Genomic DNA, 22,397 nt, shown 5'->3' with positions numbered 1-22,397 from the left:
ATGATATCAAGATAATCCACAAAATTATGAAAAATCTGTGAACCATACAATGGAATACCATACAGTCATTTAAAAAGTGCATTGTAGCAGAGCATAAATTACAAGACATTGTGTTCATGATGTGCAGATTGAAAAAACCAGGATATAAAACAATATGACCAATTCGTTTTTTAAATAAAAACAATGCACTCAAAGAAAATAGAAGACAGGAAGGGTGCACAGTAAAATATTAGCCCACCTATGGATGGTGAGTTTATTAGTGATTTTCACTTAAATGTAAATTTTCTAAAAAATTTATTTTAGAAAAAATATTTTTAAAAAGAAAATAAGGTTATGAATATAAAGGCACACCAAAGTCAATTAGCAGTACAAATGAAACTGATCCTTTCCTTCATGTTAAGTATCGTCTGGATAATCTTTTTATTATTATCCGTACTGCTGAATAAAGTTCTTCAGATGATAGGCACTATAATGTTCTGAAAAGTTTCTTATTAAATGAGTTAAAACTCATTTCTTGTGGTCATAGGGGATTTTTAGGGCAGAGACTTTGAGATATACAGAAAACCCTAGACTAGTGGCCACAGTGTGGTCTCTGCAGGACAGAGTACAGTGCTGCCATGAGATCTTTTTCCCAGACACAGCCCATGGGGCATGCTGAGGGCTCCTTGGAACTTCCAGAGAGCTCCACCCAGGCAAGAGAGCCCCTGGCCCAGTGTTGGGTGTGGTGCCAGGGCCCCTCCATCTGTGTCTTAGGAGGCCTGCCCCATATTCCCTCCTGCAAGGCACACCTTGTTGGGGCCAGAGTCTGCATGGACAACCATCCCCAGCTGGTCCTACTGGGACTAGCTCCATCCTCCACCCCGAAGGTTCTGGTTACAGCTGCTACTTGTACTTGTGAACAGATTTTTGTCTACACTGGGAAGAGGCATGTACAATGTTGGTAGGAGATAGAGCCCACCCTACTTGCCTGTCCCAGACTTTTATTTTTTTTTTTAGAAAGAAGTCCACATTCTTTAGTGTTGTGCAAAAAAATAATGGGTAGACCCAACAGTAAATTAAACATTACCACATTTGTTTATACTACTATCTGGTTCTTCATATTAACTTTTCTATTCAAACAGCAGAAAGTAGGTAGCAATTTAGGGATTGAAAAAGAGATAAAAAAGCAAAAGATTCTTTTCGACCATGTTTCTTCTATATTGTGTCTATACCATGTGCTCACAGAGATGGCTTCTTTTACTTCGCTGTACAGGAATTCCAGTGTATATAAAACTAAACCTGCTCAGAAGCAGAGGGACACTAGAAATGATGGGTCCATCTCCTGGCACATTGTCATACAGTTCAAACAATGATGCAGCTACCATCTTGTAATTTTTGAGGACTGCAAACAAGGCAGTATATGATATGATAAAGATGGATGCATGTCATCATACCAAAACTGACAGAATGTACAACTCAAAGAGTGAAATCTAATGTAAACTAAAATGAATGAAACCTCATTCCCTAACTTCCTTAAATAAGGTTTCTGTTCCAACCAGATGAATCTCCTCACTCTCCCAAGAAATAGCTATGTGCTTCTCACCCATCACTTAAAATATCATTGTCTTTACTCTACCCTTCAGTCCACTCATTCTTAAAAACTGACTGAAGTTCCTTCGCCTTTAAGAAGTCTTCCCATAGGAGTCTCTTCCCCACAGAATACCCAATCCCCACCTCTGTTCCATCCAATTTTGACACCATAGATACTGCTGCCTTGCAATTGATTTTGTACTCTTGCTTTCTGTGGCTATTCAACTTTGATATTGTTATATTCAATAAAAATATGGCTACCTAGCTATATAAACCCTATAGTTCATAGCAATGTTCTTGAGAAAAAGAAAGAAGAACTATTGAAGTCATTAGCCCAAGTTTTATATGAAAAATACAAATGAAATTAAGTTGACTTTTTCTATTAAGGCTTCTGAAACCTTGCAGGCTCATGAAAATTAATATCTCCCCTATGCTCCTGAAGCCTTGGGAGTCCATATGTCACAAGGACCATATACATATGGCAAAGGAATATGGCCCCTTTCACTTCTGTGTCCACACAGCAACAGTGGTAACTTCAAAGAAAATCATGGCCCCCGTTATCAAGAATTTAGATGGTTCTGTCGGTCAAGTATCAGTTTTCTTCAATTGCAACATCCACACTTTCCACTCACAGGCTTCCATTATTTGGTTACCCTTCAACCATTTCAAGAAATCCTACCTTCAGAACTGCTTGAAGCCCAGCTGTCTGCTTAACACTAGTGAGACTCTTATAGCTACAGGGGAGAGGATAGACCTTTTTGTTCTGAGCAAAACACACCTAAAACAATAAATAAACAAAAAAATTAAAAGAGCTGTTTGCAACATAACTGGACCTAAATGAAAACCATATGAAAAGAGAGGAAACTATGAATAATCACTGCAAAATCTCCTGAAAGAAAACCTTTAAAAATATATAAACAAGATGTCAGCACAGTTTTCTTTATTTTGGCACTAACATTTTATCTAGTTCTGAGAAAATATAATACTTTTGGTCAAAAGAACATAATTACAAAAAAGGAAAAAAAATTATGCTTTCCTATTCGATTCAAAAAGTTTTTACAACCATGCACAAGACATCCATATATAAACACCCACCACTTAAATGGATTTGTTAACTAAACGTTGGGGAGGTCTTAATGATGATGGCTGCATCTGACCACAGGCTCGGAGTGTCTGGATGCCAAGATGTTTTCTTCCCAGGAATAGGGATAGCCATAGATTTCCAAATTCTACCAACACCGAAGGTTTGTTTTTAAACTTCAGTTTAAACATTTTTTCATTTTTTTCAGCGCCATCAAAAGGTACTGCAGATCCTCAGCCTGCACTGGACTGTGGGAGGTACTAAAGAAAGGGAATGGTTGTAGCGATGTCAGCATTGATGATGATAATAAGAAGAGTTATCATAAGTGTCAACCATTCGCCTACCTGGCCTCCTTTCTCCTTTCTTTCCGCAAAATCCACCACATATTTTCTTTCTTTTTTTTTTTTTTTAGGATTTTATTTTTATTTATTTGAGAGAGAGAGCATGAGCAGAGAGGGGAGAGGAGCAGAGGGAGAAGCAGACTCCCCACTAAGCAGGGAGCTCGATGTGGCACTCAATCCTGGGACCCCAGCATCATGACCTGAGCAGAAGGGAGACAGTTAACCAACTGAACCACCCAGGAACCCCTCACTACATCTTTTCTGAGAACTGCTTACCTTAACAACCATCCTAATTCTGTGTCCTACTGAGCACTGCTGATTATAGTCCCACAGTCCCTTTGTGAACCGGTGGGTGAGGAATCCAACCTGCCTTTGTCTGTGAAAATCCTTCCCTTGGACTTCATGGTATCTGCTTTATTGAGGTATAATTGACAAATAAAATGTAAGATATTTAAAACACACAATGTGCCGATTTGATCTATATAGATGCTGTGAAAAGATGGCCCTCATCGAGTTAATTGACACATCCAACACCTCACACATTTACTTTTTGTGTGTGGGAACATTTAAGTTCTATTCTTAGAAGATTTCAATGATTCAATACAGTGCTATCAATGACAGTTGCCTGGACTTTTGAACTGAAACTAAGGAGAGAGAAAAATTTACCCTCCGGTGATAAAGCTAGGAAAAGCCTGACAGATCTGGTTTACTCATCTCCTACAGAATGTAGAAACCTTTTCTTCCATAGATGCACATGAGGTCAAAATATAGAAATAAGAGAGATTTGGGGAGGGCCTGCCACAATTTCCCAAATGGATTGAGAAAGGCTACTTTTACGTATTTTTAATATAACCACAATCACTAGCATGTGTTAAGGCTTACTTTGTGCCTTTATATACATTAATTCACTTAATCCTTCTAACTACTCTATTAGCCAGACATTTTATTCTTATATCACAGAATAAGAACTTGAGGGTCAGAAAGAGCAGTTTGCTCAAAATTACACATTTAGCTAATTGCACATTGAATTATTACAGTTTTGCCTTCCCTCAAAATTCAAGCTCATTTTCATCATAGCATACTGCTTCCATCCTGTGTTCCTACCTCAGGTGCCTTTTCTCAGCATGGAGACAATAGCCAATCTGAGACTAGAACCTACTAGTTCACTGGACCAGACAGAACCATCTTCTTTTGGAGGCTACATACATGATCCCAAACACCTGCCAACAAATGAATAAGGCCGCCAACTCAATATTGTAGTATTGCCTGAACAAAATTGTTATAGTAGAGTAGTGAAGTTTGAGCAATGAGCAAAGTAAATTATAGTGGTTTTTAAAAACAAATCATATCAAAAAATGGGCAGAAGATATGAACAGACACTTCTCCAATGAAAACATACAAATGGCTATCAGACACATGAAAAAATGTTCATCATCACTAGCCATCGGGAGATTCAAATTAAAACCACATTGAGATATCACCTTATACCAGTTAGAATGGTGTAATTAGCAAGACAGGAAACAACATGTGTTGGAGAGGATGTAGAGAAAGGGGAACCCTCTTATACTGTTGGTGGGAATGCAAGTTGGTGCAGCCTCTTTGGAGAACAGTGTGGAGATTCCTCAAGAAATTAAAAATAGAACTTCCCTATGACCCTGCAATTGCACTACTGGGTATTTACCCCAAAGATACAGATGTAGTGACAAGAAGGGCCATCTGTACTCCAATGTTTATAGCAGCAATGGCCATGGTCGCCAAACTGTGGCAAGAACCAAGATGCCCTTCAACGGACAAATGGATAAGGAAGATGTGGTCCATATATACTATGGAATATTATGCCTCCATCAGAAAGGATGAATACCAACTTTTGTAGCAACATGGACGGGACTGGAAGAGATTATGCTGAGTGAAATAAGTCAAGCAGAGAGAGTCAATTATCATATGGTTTCACTTATTTGTGGAGCATAACAAATAGCATGGAGGACATGGGGAGTTAGGAGAAGGCAGTTGGGGGAAATTGGAAGGGGAGGTGAACCATGAGAGACTATGGACTCTGAAAAACAATCTGAAGGGTTTGAAGAGGTGGCGGGGTGGGAGGTTGGGGGAACGAGGTGGTGGGTATTGGAGAGGGCATGGACTGCATGGAGCACTGGGTGTGGTATAAAAACAATGAATACTGTTATGCTGAAAATAAATTTTAAAAAATGATAAAAAAAAACAAATGTGAGATTCTTATTTATTAGATGTTATACCACTGAATCAAGAGGCTCAATGAGTTCTGATTTCCAGAAAAGATACATCCATTCAAGGTAGCAGGCATTTATTAGAAGTCTTTTTTGTGTTCTGCTGTGTACTAGGTGCTAAATAATAGAAACAATCCATAAAAAACAATATTTTCCTGCTCCTGTAGAAGCTACTTGGAGGAAGGACAGAGACGCCTTAAGTAGCTTAGGAACAATCACCAAGAAGCATATTATTATTAAAATCTTGTGGTAGATTTTCAGGATAAGCAGGGAGTATCAAGGCAAGACACGATTCAAGAGTACTGAGTACCTCCTTATTTTACTTATCAAGTATTTAGGGAGCCTCGTAAAAATAATTGTTATGGACACACATGTGTGAAGTGGGAATATATCAGAAAGAAGTACCCAAAGTACAGCCAAAGTATACTATCATGAATCTGATGAAGGAGATGGCAGGATAGATGATATCAGCAATGATGTCAGTGTGGAAGGCCGGGGTCCTCTGGCAGGGTTGAGGTGACAAATGATTTGCTGTTTAGTTCAGAGTTATTTCCTTATAAATACCAGAGTGAGTTAGGACAGAACAGAAGAAACAGAAAATAACAGGACAAAGGGACTGGATAAGGCTCTATACTCTATCTTTAAAAAGTAAATGAGAAAAGGAATAAGAAAAAATATGAGACCTTTTGAAGAAGGTTCTCCATAAACTTACTCTTCTCCCAGTTCCAACTATTCTCAGTAAACCAGAGCAGTCCTCACCCAGTTGCTCAGGTGAAAAGTTTTACAGTAATCTCTGATTCTTCTCTTTTTCTTTGACCCAACCCATCAGCAGCTCATGTTTCCTCTGTCTTCAACACGTACTTCACCAGTCCATCCTCCTTCACTACCACCCTAAACCCGGCCACCAGCATGTGTCACTTGTAATGTTAGTGCACTGTCCTAACAGTCTGTCTGCTTCTGCCTTGTCCCCACCCACAGTCAACTCTCCACACATTATGAACCAGATTACAACATGAATTGGACCTTGTCCCTGCTCTGTTTAAAATCTTGCGATGACCCAGAAAAAATCTAAAACTTTTACATAGGATTGATCAAGTAACCACTTAACTTCAAAGAACACATGTTCATGCTTACATGATTCACAGTAAGACCTCTAGTTAATATTTATAATCAGAAAAAGCCAATTTCTTTCAATCTAAGTATAAATCAAAGTATAACTTCTCTTGACTTTTCTGAAGTCCAAAAAATCCAACATGTTGTTCATCAGTCTCCCCCAAAGTCAACTGAAGCAGAGCAATAATGAAGAGTAACTTAACTCAGAGATCAATTTATATTATAATGTGGAACAAAAGAAAATAATATTGTTTCAAACATCTTGTTAAGACTACTTTGAATGAGTCTATGAGTTAAGTTTATAAACTTCATAAGAAATTTTTCCTCTGAAGATTTCACTTCAATGTTTTTCATAAAATAACTCAATTAAACACAAATAAATTCAGATATGTAATTTTGTTGGTAAAAATCCTTAAGGGGGTCTGAGTAAAATCTGTCTCCATAACAATGCATTAGAAAGACTTATTAAACTGACTTTTAACAAAAGAAGACTATAGAGAAGTGTTTAAATAAATGGTTTGAATAAGGTCTATACTTCAGTTATACTAGACTAATATCAACTTCCTAAATTTTATAATGTCTAGGTTATGAAATATATCATCATGGAATTCTGAGGAAAGTGTACATGAGAACTCCACTATTTTTGCAACTTCTTGTGAAGCTTCAATTATTTTATATTTTTTAAAAGGTTAAAAAAAGGAATGCTCTCCATAAAATGGATGCACTAAGGTAATTACATATTATCCATATAAACTCATTAAAAACTCATCAGGACTCATACTGAGAAATTTTGTTTTTAATATTTTTATTATATAGAACACAAACAATGGGATCAGACAAACCATGACCAAAAAAAAAAAAAAAAAAAGTCAGCCCCAGGACCTCCTAGCTTTATAAACTTGGAAATTTTACTCAACTTTTCTACCCTCAGTTTTTGTATCTGTGAATGCAGATTATATTAACATAGCACAGAGAGATTTAAATGAGATAATGTATATAGAATGCTTGGTAGATGCCTGACATAAACACACAGGATAAGAACTCAATAAATGGTACTTAGTTACATATTTTCCATTTACAAAATTGACTTTCTTTCAAAAGAGCTTATAGTTCTGACTCTGAAGGAGGTTTTTAACACATTCATTAAAGAAAAATCCATTCTTATGGCTCTTGCCAAATTTCAGCTTGCTAGCCTTATAATTAATGTTTTGTATATATCCCTGCTTGAACTGCCTACTTCACAAATCTGTATGGGCATCAGGTACTTCAAAATTAACATGACCAGATCTGAACTCATAATCTTTTCCCCAAAATTCAGTCCTCTTTTAGTGAATGGCACCAACATCAGTCTCTGCAATCCAGAAACCAAGAGAGTGCCTCACATCCCACACATTTTATAGACTCGTATCTCCTGTCTCTGTACCCGCCCACTTCTCTCCATGGGCACTTCAGCTCCCAACAACAGGTTATTCTATCTCTTGTTTGGAGTCCCTAGATCCATTTTTGACTCCTCCTGTTGTCTGCATTGTACTTAGAATGATTCTTTTTTTTTTTTTTAATATAGGAAAGTGATTATAAGTTCTACTTCCCATCCATACTATCCTCTTAGAAACTTAAAACAGTAACACAATGCTCCTGGACGGTAAAAACTAAAATTCTTGATATTGCCAGTGAATACACTCTGACCCCGAACTACTCCTGAGAACTCTATTGTGCTGGGTCCCTGCTCTCCACATCAGCCAACCTAGCCTTCCTCTAAGTCCCTCATGCTGTCCGTTCTTCCTCCCACCACAGAATCAGCTCTTAGGCCTCTGCTTCTCCATCATCTCTGCTGACTCTATCAACTTTGAAAGAATTAGATTGGCCCCAGTCTCATTTCCAGGTTCCAATTTTCTCCTCTTCCTGTCTTCTTGATCAGTGATGTTATCTGCTTCCTAGATGACCAGCCATCATTTTCTACCTGAGTCCTAAACTACATATCTAATTGTCTTCTTATCATCTCCACTTGGTGTCTCCAACTTAGCATTTCCCATCTTCCACCCTGACAAATGGGTTCCACTTCCAGTCTTCCCACCTCAGTGCATGTTTCCGCCATCCACCAGGTTGCTCAGTCAAAAAATCTGAAGCACATCCCTCACCTCAACATTCAGTCCATTGGCATGTCGAGACAGTGCCATCTCTTCTCCCCATTCCCATTGCCGTCTCTATAGTCCTAGCCACCATGATATTTAGCCTCAAATGGCCTCCTAACACATCACCCAGCTTCTGCTTTTTTCTCCACCACTCTTCATCAATATAGCAGCCAGAGTTGTTCTCAAAACATAAGTCAGAGTCCATCAATCTATCAATTGCCCTCCGCAAACCCCTCAGTGATTTTCCCTCTGACCTCTCACACCTAAACAAGGTACCACTTGACTTGGCATCTACCATATCATACCGTTCTCCCCTTTGCTCACTCTGGTCCAGCCACAGTGACCTTCTCTCTGTCTTCCACTCCCCAAAGGCCACCTGAGAGATAATGCTGGACCAGATGTCCCTCCTTCACTGAGCACCCTAGCCCATTCTCATCAGAGAGCAGGATGCCTCCTACCATTCAGATCTCAGCTCAAACTTTTCTTCCCCAGAGAGGTCTCCCCTGTCTATTTAATTAAAAGGGTACCCTGTACATTCCCCAACTATTTTCAATGGTACTACCCTGTTTATTTCCTTACTAGAGCATTTTATAGCATACAACTATGTTGTATATATTTCTGTATTAGCTTTTTATTGTCTCTCTTTCCATGAAGATATAAACTCCCAGAGGACAGTGATCTCTTCAGATTTGCCTCTCCATCTCCAGGGCTTACAGCCACACTTGGCACATAGTAAGTACCTATCAGATATTTGTTGAATGATTGAGTGCTGTTTGCTCTTGCTGGAGTGCTCTTTCCAACCCCCCACACCCCACTTTGCTTTTAATTAAGGCCCACGGATGGTTTAGTTCTCACCTCTGTAATCATTCTGCAGGGAAGCCTTCTCTAACCTGCCTCAAGATCCTATATTCATGTTTTCAGAATCCTATAAACCTTCCTTCATAGCATTTATCCCATATGTAATTTTACATTTACTTTATATTTATTTCATTAATGTCTGGGTACAGAGACCATGTTGATTTTTACTTTTTATTGTATTTCCAGTCTATAACTCAATGTTTGACATAGGGTAAGAATTCTCAAAAATTGTGTTGAATAAAACAATAACAATGTACAAAGGTAATAACTACTCTATGAAGAAATTCTGTACATAGAGAAAAACACACCAAAACAATTGCCATCTATCATCTCTCCCACAGGGATTCTTGCTGTGCTGTACGTCCTTCTAGACATTTCTTTTATCCACATACATGCATACCTGAATGTTATTTTAGTTTATTTACAAAACTAGGCTAATACATAATATTAGCTTGAATGCCCAGATCTCCATCCTTTTGTCAACATGGAATTCAATCATCTTCCCCTTTGGTAATTAAATATTTTAAAATAGTGCTTAATTTTATTTTAATTAACATTTATTCTAATTCTAGTAGGGAAGAATATTTTTCCATGTGTTTATTAGTCAGATGTATGTCTTCCTTTGTGGCTCATGTATTCAAACACTTTAATGTTTATTCTTCTAGCATGTTCATATTGTTTTCTATTTATTCCTAAGCATTTTTTACATATAAAAAAATTAGCCCTCCATCTGTACAATCAAAAATTGCAAATATTTTCCATTTTAATATATACCTTTGCATTTTGTAATTGGTATGCAAAAATATTAATATTCTTAAATATTGATTTTTTATGTTGTCAAATCTATGACTTCTTGCTGTTATAATTGTTACATTTCTTATGATAAGAGAGGTCTTTCCTAATTTAAATTACATAATATTTACTTAAATGTTCTTCAAATAATTTTATAGTTTTATTTTTTTACATTTATTTTTTAATCTACCTATAATTTTTCAGGGTGAGGCACAATTTGAGAATCTAATTTTATAGTTTTCCAATGTGTTTACCAATTACCCCAGCACAAGTCTGCAACTAATTTGAAATGCAAATTTATTTAAATTCTAAGTAATAATACATACCTGAGTCTATCACTAGGCATTCTCTTCTGTTTTGGTGCCAACAGCAATAGGTAATTATTCACACGAAAAGTGTGTGTCTATATATATCTATATATATATATATTTTTTCAAAGATTTATTTATTTATTTGAGAGAGAGAGACAATGTGCACATGAGTGGGAGGGGCAGAGGAAGAAAGAGCAAGAATCTCAAGCAGACTCTGTGTTGAGCTCCAAGCCAACATGGTGCTTGATCCTAGAATACTGGGACCGTGACCTGAGCCGAAACCAAGAGCCAGACACTCAACTGCCTGCACCACACAGGTGCCCCAAGGTATATATTTTTCAAAAAGTAACTGGTTGGCTATCTTCAAGTGTTTATTGTTCCAAAAGACTTAGAATTAGTGAATCCAATTTCAAATGCATGTATCTGACTTGTTATTAAAGTTGCATTAGATTTGACATCTTTAAAATATTGAGCCTTTCCACTGATATTATGTGTCACAATTTATTCTAATCTCCTTTTATGCCTCTTACTAGTGTTTTATTTATTTTATTTCATTTTTTAAAGATTTTATTTACTTATTTATTTGATAGAGAGAGACACAGTGAGAGAGGGAACACAAGCAGGGGAAGTGAGAGAGGGAGGAGCAGGCTTCCCACTCAGCAGGGAGCCCAATGAGGGTCTCTATCCCAGGACCCTGGGATCATGACCTGAGGTGAGGTAGCTGCTTAACCGAGTGAGCCACCCAGGCGCCCTTACTAGGGTTTTATAGTCTTGTTTCCATTCCTCCTGTAATTTTTCTTAATTTTATTTTTAGATATTTTAAATTGAAATGTAAAAAGGATATTACATTAAAATATTCAAAAACTAGTAATTTGTGCAATTACTGAATGAATGCAATAATGGTTTTTCAGATGATTCTCTAGTGTCCTAGGACAAAATATATATAATCTACAAAAAACTGACAGTTTGGATTCTCTAATGCATTATTTTTCTTGACCCAATATATTGGCTAACTTTAATAATAATGTTTAATGATTATTGTAATACACAATAATTTTTAAGGTCAGTTTTTCCATAAAATAGAAAGGTGCTTGTTTGAGAAGGATTTTTAATGATTTAACTTGTATTATTATTTAAAGCAGTGATTCTCAACTAATGGCTAAACCATTCTATTAAGAAACATTGATTTAAAGGAGTATCACTAAAAAATAAAGAATATTTTTGTAGTCTTAATTTACTGTTTAAGAATACAAGCTTAATTTTATTAAATATGTTTCTGTTTTGTATCAAGTTGATCATGTTCTTAGGCTCTATATATTGCTTCGATAATATTATAATAAGGAATTATTTTAAACTGTCCTTCATTACTTGAATAAATCACACTCAACCATCATTTTTTTCCCCTAATATATTACTGGATTTCATTTGTCACTGTTTTATATAGGATTTCTTTTTTTTTTTGCATTTTATTTACACTTAGATGTTGCCCCGGGTTTTCTTTTTTTGAATTACCTTTAGCAGCTGTTTTCGAAAATTATTTTATGAAAATAAATAAAAAGTATTTTATGCTTGTTTCCTAAAATTAATTGAAAAATTCCCCATATTTTCTTATGCTATGGAACATATTATACAACATAAAAAGTGTTAGATATTTGAAAGACTGAAAGAATATGCAATCAATTTATTTGAACCAAATGTATTCTTGGGAACAAATCTTTGATAACTGCATGTCTTTTGCTATTATTGGTTCTTTCAGTTATATTCTTCTCTAACCAATTATGATAATTTATATTCCTACATATAATTTATTTTTTTAGACTTCAGAATGGCACTCTATAGACCTATAAAGTTTATTATACTTCTAATCTCTTTGTTATCTGTTATATTTGAATTCTCATTTCTTAGTTTACATATTATTTTCCTTGTATAATTAATGTCATTAAAGATTAAACCATTATCTCAAAAAAATTTCAAGTCTACTAATTTCCTATTTTCTAATTCACCAATTTCTCCCTTTATCTTACACAAATTAATTTCATTAGACTTATGGTTATTTTGTTTCTGGTTTCTCACATTGACAACTCAGTTTGTTTATTTTTGTATTTTATTATTCAACAATGAAAGCATTTAATGTGAATGCATGTTGGCCACAACTCATGCAATTTATTACTATTTTGCTAGCATCCTACTGCTGGAGTTTCCATCTCCTCTCTGATATAAAAGTTATTTAGAAGGTTTATTTTTTTCTTTTCTGCTCTTTTATCTTGTAAGAGATTGAAATTATTGGTTAAGATGTTTCTACCTTTACATTTATTTTATTGTGATCATATTCTATATCATTTCTTTTTACTAAAATTTCTTAAGGTTTTAATTGTATTTATATTCTGAGGTAAATTATATTTATATTCTTTGTATATATAAATTAAATTGTCTTTATTACATCATCCAGATTTCTTTAGGTTTTCTTTAAAATTTTTAACCTAGTTTAAAAGTTAAGAACTGAAAGAGAGGGGCACCTGGGTGGCTCAGTCAGTAGAGCGTCCAACTCTTGATTTTGCCTAAGGTCATGATCTCCTGGTCCTGGGATAGAGCCCCATGCTTAGCATTCTCTCTCTCCCTCTCCTTCTCCCTCTCTCCCTTCCCTTTCCCCCACCTTGTGGCTTTCTCATTCTCTCTCCAAAACACACACACACACACACACACACACACTGAGAGAAGTATGTAAATATCTTTCATTATCATTTTTGTTTCTGTCAATTTCCTCATTTGTTTAAGATCTGCTTTATATATTTCTGTATTATGTTATCCAGTACAAAACCTTCCTGACTCTTGGGGTCTCCCAGGAGATTGAAGTCTTTATTAATATAAAATATATTTATTTTATACACTTAATTTTTTCTTTCCTTATAATTTTGAGTCTTTTTTTATTTCAATAATTCATTTTATCTAATATTTAATTAATTTTTTCTATGTTGGTTTTATTTTCCTCAAGTAAAAGAAGTTGTGATTACGTGTTGATTTCTTACCCATTCTTTTCCTATGTGTGGTCATTTTTAACAATCATATTTTCTTCATTTTTTATTTTGTCATTTTTATTTTTTATTATGTTCAATTAGCCAACATAGAGTACATCATTAGTTTTTGATATAGTGTTCAACAATTCATTAGTTGCATGTTTTCTTTTTATAACTGGAAAATTTATTCTTATTTTCTTACTTCTGTTGTCTATACCTTTTTTGTTGCTTTAATTCTCTTACTATTTAACTTTCTTCTCCTTTTGTATTTTACTATTTATTTTATGGTTTCTTTCATTCTCTTTTTCTCTCTGGTAATTTGGAAGTATATACCCTATTTTAAATTCTGCTAGAACAAACTGATTCATCTTTGCTTCATATGCCAGTCATGTCCCTTCGTCAGTTTCCTATGGCCACGGTCCCAGGTGGTAAACCCAGAATTTTATCTAAGAATAATGATCTGTGATGGTTAGTTTATGTGTCAACTTGGCTAAGCTGTAGGGCCCAGTTATTCTATCAAACACTAATGCACATGTTTCTTCAAAGGTATTCTGTAAATGTCATTAATATCTACAAGGAATTGACCTTAAGTAAAGATTACCCTCAATAATGTGGGTGTGCTTCAGCAATCATTTGGAAGGCCTTAAAAGCAAAACTGAAATTTACCTGAAGAAGAAATTCTGTCTTGAGACAAGGTCCAAGACTTTACAGCCTACCAACCTGCCCTATAAATTTTGCACTTACTGGCCTGCCTAAGAATATAAGCCAATTCCCTGAAATACATCTCTTTATATATACTACTATCTAACACTATATATTATACATATACACACACATAACCTATGGGTTATATATATTTATATAAATAGAACCCTAACTGGTACATTAACTTTTCAAATTCTATGTAGTTTAAGAATAATTAGACTTTGTTTTAACAGTCATATTTACAACATTTTATTTAACTTATTCCAGTGCTTATCTTTAAAATAGTTACTTTATATATCTTTACAGTATTCCTAAACTTTATTCATGAATTTTAAATCAGTTTAAGCTCTTTATCAGAATACATTTTTGCATTTTTTTCAGTTCTTACGAAACAAAAGATATCTATATCTATATATAGATATAGATATATACAAACACACACACACACACACTTTTTTGCCTTCACATGTAAACAGCAGGGTGTCCAATTCTTTGATTGAAAGCCCTAAACATGTATATATTTTTCATCACTAAATATATATGTATTTTTTCCTAAATGTGTATATATTTTACACCATGTTCTTCCTATATTTAATAGTGTAGAGAATTCTAAGGTTAAGAAGCTTTATGTAACCTTCTGTTTTTCTTTTATTTTGTTCACTGCTTTTTTTTGTACTGTGAGGATATGTAGCAATCATTATTCTTGGTGTTGATCACTTCAAATTAAATGTAAGTACTCTCAGGTTTATTATGTGTATTTTAGGTGGACTTTCCATTATTCTTTCTTTTGTAATTACTGGACTCTTATTAAAAATGAGCAATTAGGAACGCCTGGGTGGCTCAGTGGGTTAGGCCGCTGCCTTCGGTTCAGGTCATGATCTTGGGGTCGTGGGATCAAGTCCCACATCGGGCTCCTTGCTCAGCAGGGAGCCTGCCTCTCTCTCTGCCTCTGCCTGCCTCTCTGCCTGCTTCTGTGCTCTCTTTCTGACAAATAAATAAATAAATAAAATCTTTAAAAAAAATAAAATAAAATAAAATAAAAATGAGCAATTAGTTATATATGCATTACATTTTCTGTTTTCTATTTCTAATACCTTCTCTTATATGATTTTTATCTCCTGATCTTGTCTTCCATGTTCAGGTAGATTCCATCAGTTGTCTCCTCATGGTGCCTGTTCATTTTGAGGCACTGGCATTTTCATTCTTTACTACTTCCAGTGCACTATTGAATTCTGTTATTGCATTTTAAATTCCATAAGATTCTTCATATGCTTCATCTCCTATTTTATTTCTACCTCTTTGTCAGCTATCATCTCAACTCAGATGATTATGATATTGCTTTACATTTCATTTATTATATCACAGAATTCATATTTTTAAAGATTTATTAATAACAGTGAACAAGTATTATCTAAACTTTCCTCCTTATATAAACTATAGACTCTTCTGCCTGTGGTTTGTTTTGTTCTTTTTCTATTATGTTACAGAGGTTTTTTTGAATCCTTTCTAATCCCTTATTTTACCATTTATTCATCCTTGAGTTTTGAGTCTTAATCTAAAATTTAATTTCATGTTATAACAAAACCCAAAGCATCAGCAAACTAAACAAGCTAACACATCCTTAACTTACTATCATTTCTTACCTCTCATTGCCTGAGGCAATGTCAGCTGCCAGACGGGTCCAGGATTTCTTAGGACAAGCCCCATGAAGCTGGACTTTCCCATATATTCCTGAAAGGAAAAGGAGCATCAGTTGGATAAGAAATTTTCAGAGGAATTAAGGCCATCTAAGTAAAACTCACTAGAGAGCTTATTGTGCAATATCTGTAATATGGAAACTATACATCAAGCTGTCCACCTTATCAAAGAATATTTAAGTTCTCTATTTTCAGCAAGTTGAATATATGTCACATGGTTATGGAACTTACTCTCGTTCTCTCAAAAGCTATAAAGAAATGAATGCTACACCACATTTAGTAATCTAAAAGTTGGGAAATAGACCATTCCAATGACTAACTAGTTAAATTCTACCATTAAGTGACTCTAAACCATTTGTAATTCTGTTGGAAGTTAGCTGGTTTTGATATTTTATGTTATAGCCTTTATTTTCCAAAAGGCAAGGGTAATTTTATTCCCCGAGGAAAGAGATTTGGTGCTATTAGCTTTGTTTTCAGTGGTTGGACCTCATATTTTTTTGTATTACAGATATCAAAGGAGAGATCTCTAGCTCCTTTGTTTCCAAATATAATTTATTTCAGACTCATAAATTAAAGTCGTACCAGGGACATGCTTGATGCAGTCCAGTTTTATTCCTTCAGGTCTTTCCTCTTACATGTTTTATTGCCATCTAAAATCACATGAAGCACAATTCCTCATATTCCAGTGGTCTCAAAATGTTTTGAGCAAGAACCCAAATTATGATCATGCACCCCAATGCATGTGTATCCATTTATTTTTAGAAAAACATACATACATATGAATACGTTCACAAACGTTTGAATATGGTTGTAATATTTTCTTCCTGAACCCAGATGTATTGTCTGCATACCCCTGGATTGGCACATACCATGTTTTGCATATCACTAATCTTGAAATCTAAAGCCTTTGCAATTTTTAGCAGAAAACATGTGAATAGAAGAACCGAACACCACCCATAAGGTACAAATACTATGCCTTGGGTTTTAATCCAATGTGAACAACAACAAAAAATTCTCAATCAATAAGAATCTAACCAACTGTTTATGTTACTACCTATATTTTTTCCATATTTTAATTCAGAAAAAAGTCATAGAACTTAAATTTGGATCAGTGGAAATGTAAGAAATATTCTCACTTTCCGGACATGTACTGGAATAATCAATCTTTCATAATAATAGTCATATAGATATGACTATATACATATATATATATAAGTTTCATATGATATCATCATCATCATCTTAGAAGAATTTCATCTTCTTTACTACTGGCTAAATAAACTAGGAAGGGGAGGGATGTGAGATAATTTAAAGAAATTTCCAACAACAAATATTTTAGCAAAAACCAGTTAGTTTCCTTAAATTTGGGTTATGCAGGAAATTCAATTGACCAGACAAGTAGATTTCTTGATCATTTCCAATCATCAAAGACCTCCTGTAAAATTATACCGTTCAGTTGTTTCCAGATAATAATAAAGAAGTTAAGATCTGTCATTTACTTACAATGTCACAAAATTTTAAGCATGCAGTGAAATAAATATATCATTCTTTATTCAATTTAATATCAGAGAAAATTTTAAAAACACTGGCTTGGCCAGTTGGAGTAGAGCATTAAGACAGGCACCCTTGCATACTCTTAAAATAAAGTTTAATCCAACATTGTGCTGCATAAAACAATGTGGATACCACAAGTGAAAATAAATGGAATGTTCCTGTTATCTATTTAGTTTGTCAACTTGAAAAAAGTAAAAATATTCTTGAACCTCATATTCTTAGAAAGAAAAAAGCAAGGATGAAAAATCCTCTGGAAACAATAAAGCCTTGTCAAACTACAGTATTATCTGGTAATGGGTATACATTATGAAACTATGTTATCAACCTTCACACTATCCCAATATGATTGCTTCTATTTTACTGGGTTGCTGAGATCTTAGAAAATTAGTAATTACATAGAGAGAAAGTGAGAAAATGCTAGAATAAACAGCCTCTTATCCCTATCCCTTAAAATGGAGTTAGTGAGGCTCTCACATCCTGGTTGTGCAAGGCTGGTCCCAGATTCTGTGCTCCTGCATAGGTTAATTTTAAAAGAAGATTTGGTGCTGTGACAGTAGTGAGGAAACTCTCAACAGTAAATGTTTATTTGTAATCTATAGATCTATCAATTAAAAAATATCTTACAAACCACCTAGCATTTACAGTTGATAACAGAACCTTAGTCCAGGATTTGGCATCTGACCAATCTGGATATAAATCTAAGCTCTGACACTATGAAACAGTGTGGCCTTCTGCATATTGTTCGTCATCCCTGAGTCTTATTTTTGACAACTATGAAATGGACACTGTTACAGGAGACTTGTTAAGTGAAATAATAAATATAAATTATCTAGAAGAGTGTCTGGAATTTAGTAGATGTTCTATGGATGATACTTCGATATCAGAAACACATATTTCATTTCATTTTTAATAAAAAACTATATTATACTCTTACCAATTGTTCCTGGATCAATATGAATTCCATTGAAACGGTCACAGGAAACTCCCTCTGATGCTCTAAGGAGAATCAGAAGCTTTTGTTCTTTTTCTAAGGGATTTTCCAAAGTACCTGTTTATAAAGAAAAGTATATTGTTTACATTAATTTGAAATTATGAGAGAGGAGGAAATTGTGATGTAATTTAGAGAATGCAAAGTAGGTACTATCATTTAGGCTATATGGACAAGAGCCAATGGTCACATAGATGAAATAAGGGACGGGAAGAAAATGGGATACAGTAAACTTCTCAGAGGTAGACTGGATTATTGCTCAGCAAATATTCACTGTTCTTTCTCCATTAGGGGAGGGTATACATTCCCGACTTACTAAAATTTAGCCTGGTCATGTGACTTGTTTTGGCCAATGAAATTTGAGTAGAAGTGATAGTAATACAAGTTCTGAGTTGATGCTTTCAAACACTTTGACAGTTTTCACCAAGTCATTTGCAATTATGTTCCCTGTCATGAAAGGAGAAGTTCTTAAATAATACCGACTGCCTAAATGAAGAGACGTAGGTAGCACACCTAAATAAAACATGTAAGCTGGAACTGATGCTAGCGTAAATATTTGTGGTTGTAAGCCACTGAGATTTGGGAGGTATTTGATACACACTATTACAGCAAAACCTGGCTGACACACCATCTGTGGCTGGATCTCCAAATTGCTTTACATGTATTTTTGCATTTAATCCTCACAGCACACCTGAGACATAAGCCTGATTCTTATCTCAGTTTTAAATATCCATACATAACAAAGCTTAGAGGTTAATGGACTTGTCCAAATTTCTCCAGCTAGTATGGAAGAGTCTGAATTTGAACAATGGTGAATTTGAACAATTTATGCCAAGCGATTCATTAAATAAGTACTAGGTTCTTTTCTAAGCCTAAATTATTTTAGCAGCATAAGGAGACAATCCATTCAGGCTATGAAGGTCAGCATTACTTTTGACTTCTGACTTCATTCCACTGATGCAAACAGAGGAGTTTGGTGACTTTTACAGCATGCAAATTGTTTGGGGAATTCTGCTGTGAAGTGTACGTATCAACCTAACAAAGGGGTTATTTTCTGCAGAACAAACATCTTAAGATACAGAAAGTATTACAAAAACTTCATTTTTCAAGAAGTAACTAGTGCAAAGATAGTTCCCAAATTATACACTGGCTCAAACAGGTTGAAAAATAACATCTGTTAGCAAACAATAATTTTCCAGTTTAGAAATTCTTGAAAACATAACCAAAGCTGTGGTTGCCAAATACAGCACAGAATCATGGGCAAACTGAAAATTGCCTGGTTGTCATTTTGGTTAAGTGGTCTTTCAGGGGGCTAAAATCATTCTCCTTGGCTGGCATTCATATATATATATATATATATATATATATATGATATGTATATATGTTTATGTTTATACACATACATACACACACACACATGCATGCATGCATGCATGCAACCAAAAGGTTCCCATGTGTGTTGTGAGTTTGCAGCTTGCTACATCTTTACAGTCTAGCCTTCATAGCCATTAGTCCACAAGGCCATGTTGAATGTAAGCCTCATAGAGGTAAGGAAATCTGCCTTGAGCCATACAGCAGGTCAGGGGGCAAGGATCAGCCCCACAGCCTGTATATTCCCAACGGACTGCTGAAGTCCGCTGCTACTCCACGTGGGCAATGCCAATCCTCAGCTGAATGATTAATGTATGCTCTTGTCCCAAACAAAGATGTGTTAGAGCAGAAAGAAGGAAAGCAGGGGAGGAGGAGAATGTTAAGAAAAATGTGTGTGGAGTAGCTCTTATCTGGCAGCTTTAAGTCTGTCCAGTAAGCCGTTTTCCAACTGTGATTTCATTTATTTCACGGAGGGTAGTTTAGATTCTTGGGGGGGGAATGGCCTAGCACTAAACAGATACCAGAGAGAAAAAAGTAGGACAGTTTTTGCCCTAGAGAAATGTATGCAGAGTCCCACAAAGAGAGTTCGGCATTCCTCTAAAATCTGAGATTAAATCAATTATGCAACCCCAAACTGCAGCACATGTGAGCCTTTGCAGAAAGTCTGAGCTAAATTAGTCTCTGGCGTGATATTTTGGTATCTGAAATGACCAGAGTTTGAATTTTTTTTTTTTTATGGTGATGTGGGGGAAGGGAACGGTAGAGGATAGGGACTGAGTAGAAAGAAGATCAGAATGACCTAAGAGGGGGGAAAAAATGTGCTATTTTCACATTAAAATGCATCACCTCCTAAATCTGTAAGAGCTGGTGAATGGGAAGCCTTAAAGATCAGGCTCCTCTTTTAGTCTCAAATCTGCAATCAAAAAGAGATGAGGGTTCTTACCAGCTTGGGCTTTATCCCTAAATGACAGTGGCCACTTCTGAGAGAAAGCTCTCAAGATAAGGCAATTCCTCTCTGGGTTTCCTTTTTCCAGCTACTTCAAGCTGCTCTAAACTCTAGCAAAAGGCATTTTCCAACCCAGATGAATTTAGATACTGGTCGTGGAGGGAAATGGTTGCTGCTGCACTGCAGACATGCTGGGCGTTTTGGTATACGTGAACTCATCTCATTGAGTTCTTCCAACCCTCTGATGGATTATTGCTGAGGTTCCCATGAGGGAACTGAGACAGAGAGGTTAGGCAACTTGTCAGAAATTACACAGCTAACAAGTGCTGAGCCTCGGCTTAGACTTAATAGGTACCACCTAGGACATGTGGACATAGGGGAACAGGAAAGATGTGAAGGGAGGTTGCCATTACTTAGTGTGATGGTGGGCAATGGAGGGGAAACAGAATCTGTTCCAGGTGCTGAAATCACCTTGGGAGATGGAAGAAAATAAGTTCTGGTATATGAAAGATAATGGTTATAATGATTTGAGGAATACAGTACAAATGGATTCCATGAACTTCAAAGGTAAGAAAAAGGGAAAAGAACATTACATTATTTTATTAACTAAAGCTCTTTGATGGAATCAAGTATAAACTTAGTTTCCACTTAAGCCCACTCTCTCAACATGACTCCCCACACCTTGTAACCAAGCCAACATACACTGAATTACTTACCATTCCCTCCACACTCTCCCCTCTGCACATGAGAGTACCCAGGCTTCAATATCTCCACCATTGTCCTGTCTAACTCCTAATCATCCCTCAAACTTGGCTCTACTGTATTTTATTTCTAACAGCCTTCTATGATTTTGAATTGGATGCCCTCTTTCGTGCATAAAAATGTCCACACCCATTGCTGCAGTAATTCTTCCCCAAGCACTTGTCCTAAAGAAATAGTTTCCTTGACATGCTCAAAAGCTGAGTCTCTAAGTCCCTAAACAAGCCCAAAGCCAGCTCTGATGCCACCTCTTTTGGGATCCTCATTTGTCAGCTAAGACTAGGGTAAGCGGCCCCCTATGGGATGTCACAGCATAACATGGCTTGTCTCTGTACTTCTAAACTATGCCCTAAGAGCCTTCCCCCGATGGACTTCTCTTTACAGTGAGTGAATCGAGAGAAAGTACTGTATATTGACAACAGGATTCACTTATACTTTATCACAGAAATGGTGAACCAGTTATTTTTACCAATCTTCCTGCTTGCAGAAAACAATTAGAAATAAAGAGAAATACTCCAGAGTAAAAAAAAAAAAAAAAAAAAAAGACCCATTTCACCCACATTGGAATAATCCTAAGTACCTAGGTGCCTAGCATCATTGCTGCAGAGTAAATAAAGCAAAAATTGACAGAATCATAAGGAAACTAGATACAATAGCAGTGGAAAGTGAAACATAACAACTCACCGAATAAACAAAAAGCAGTGAGCATACAGCAATTTTGAATAATATGATTGGCAAATCTCACCTAATAGAGATGAAAAACTGAACCTACGAAGAATATGTCTCATCTTCAGACATGCACAAGAGAGTCACAAATATTGATCCTATGGTGACCGTAAAGCAAGTTTAACAAATTTAAAAGAACTGGAATCATATAACATGTGCTTGCTGACCACAGTCCAATCAAGATATGCAATTCTTAT

At 35.6% G+C, this 22,397-nt stretch overlaps 1 protein-coding gene across 1 annotated transcript in view; it reads right to left on the bottom strand.

The window, feature by feature from the left end:
- The window catches only part of PKHD1 (PKHD1 ciliary IPT domain containing fibrocystin/polyductin), a 443,932-nt gene that overhangs the window by 136,629 nt on the left and 284,906 nt on the right, over positions 1-22,397 (bottom strand). Inside the window, exons 54-55 of the mRNA XM_032864542.1 lie at positions 18,345-18,458; positions 15,803-15,890 (exon numbers count right to left, since the gene is read on the bottom strand). Coding sequence (XP_032720433.1) covers positions 15,803-15,890; positions 18,345-18,458 — 202 coding nt within the window. The remainder of the gene's footprint in view (positions 1-15,802; positions 15,891-18,344; positions 18,459-22,397) is intronic.

Source organism: Lontra canadensis, unplaced genomic scaffold (assembly GCF_010015895.1).
Source record: "Lontra canadensis isolate GAN:19392208 unplaced genomic scaffold, GSC_riverotter_1.0 scaffold27, whole genome shotgun sequence".
Taxonomy (NCBI): Eukaryota; Metazoa; Chordata; class Mammalia; order Carnivora; family Mustelidae; genus Lontra; species Lontra canadensis.
The sequence above is the reverse complement of the archived record's forward strand: the minus strand, read 5'-3'. Positions and strand labels throughout refer to the sequence as shown.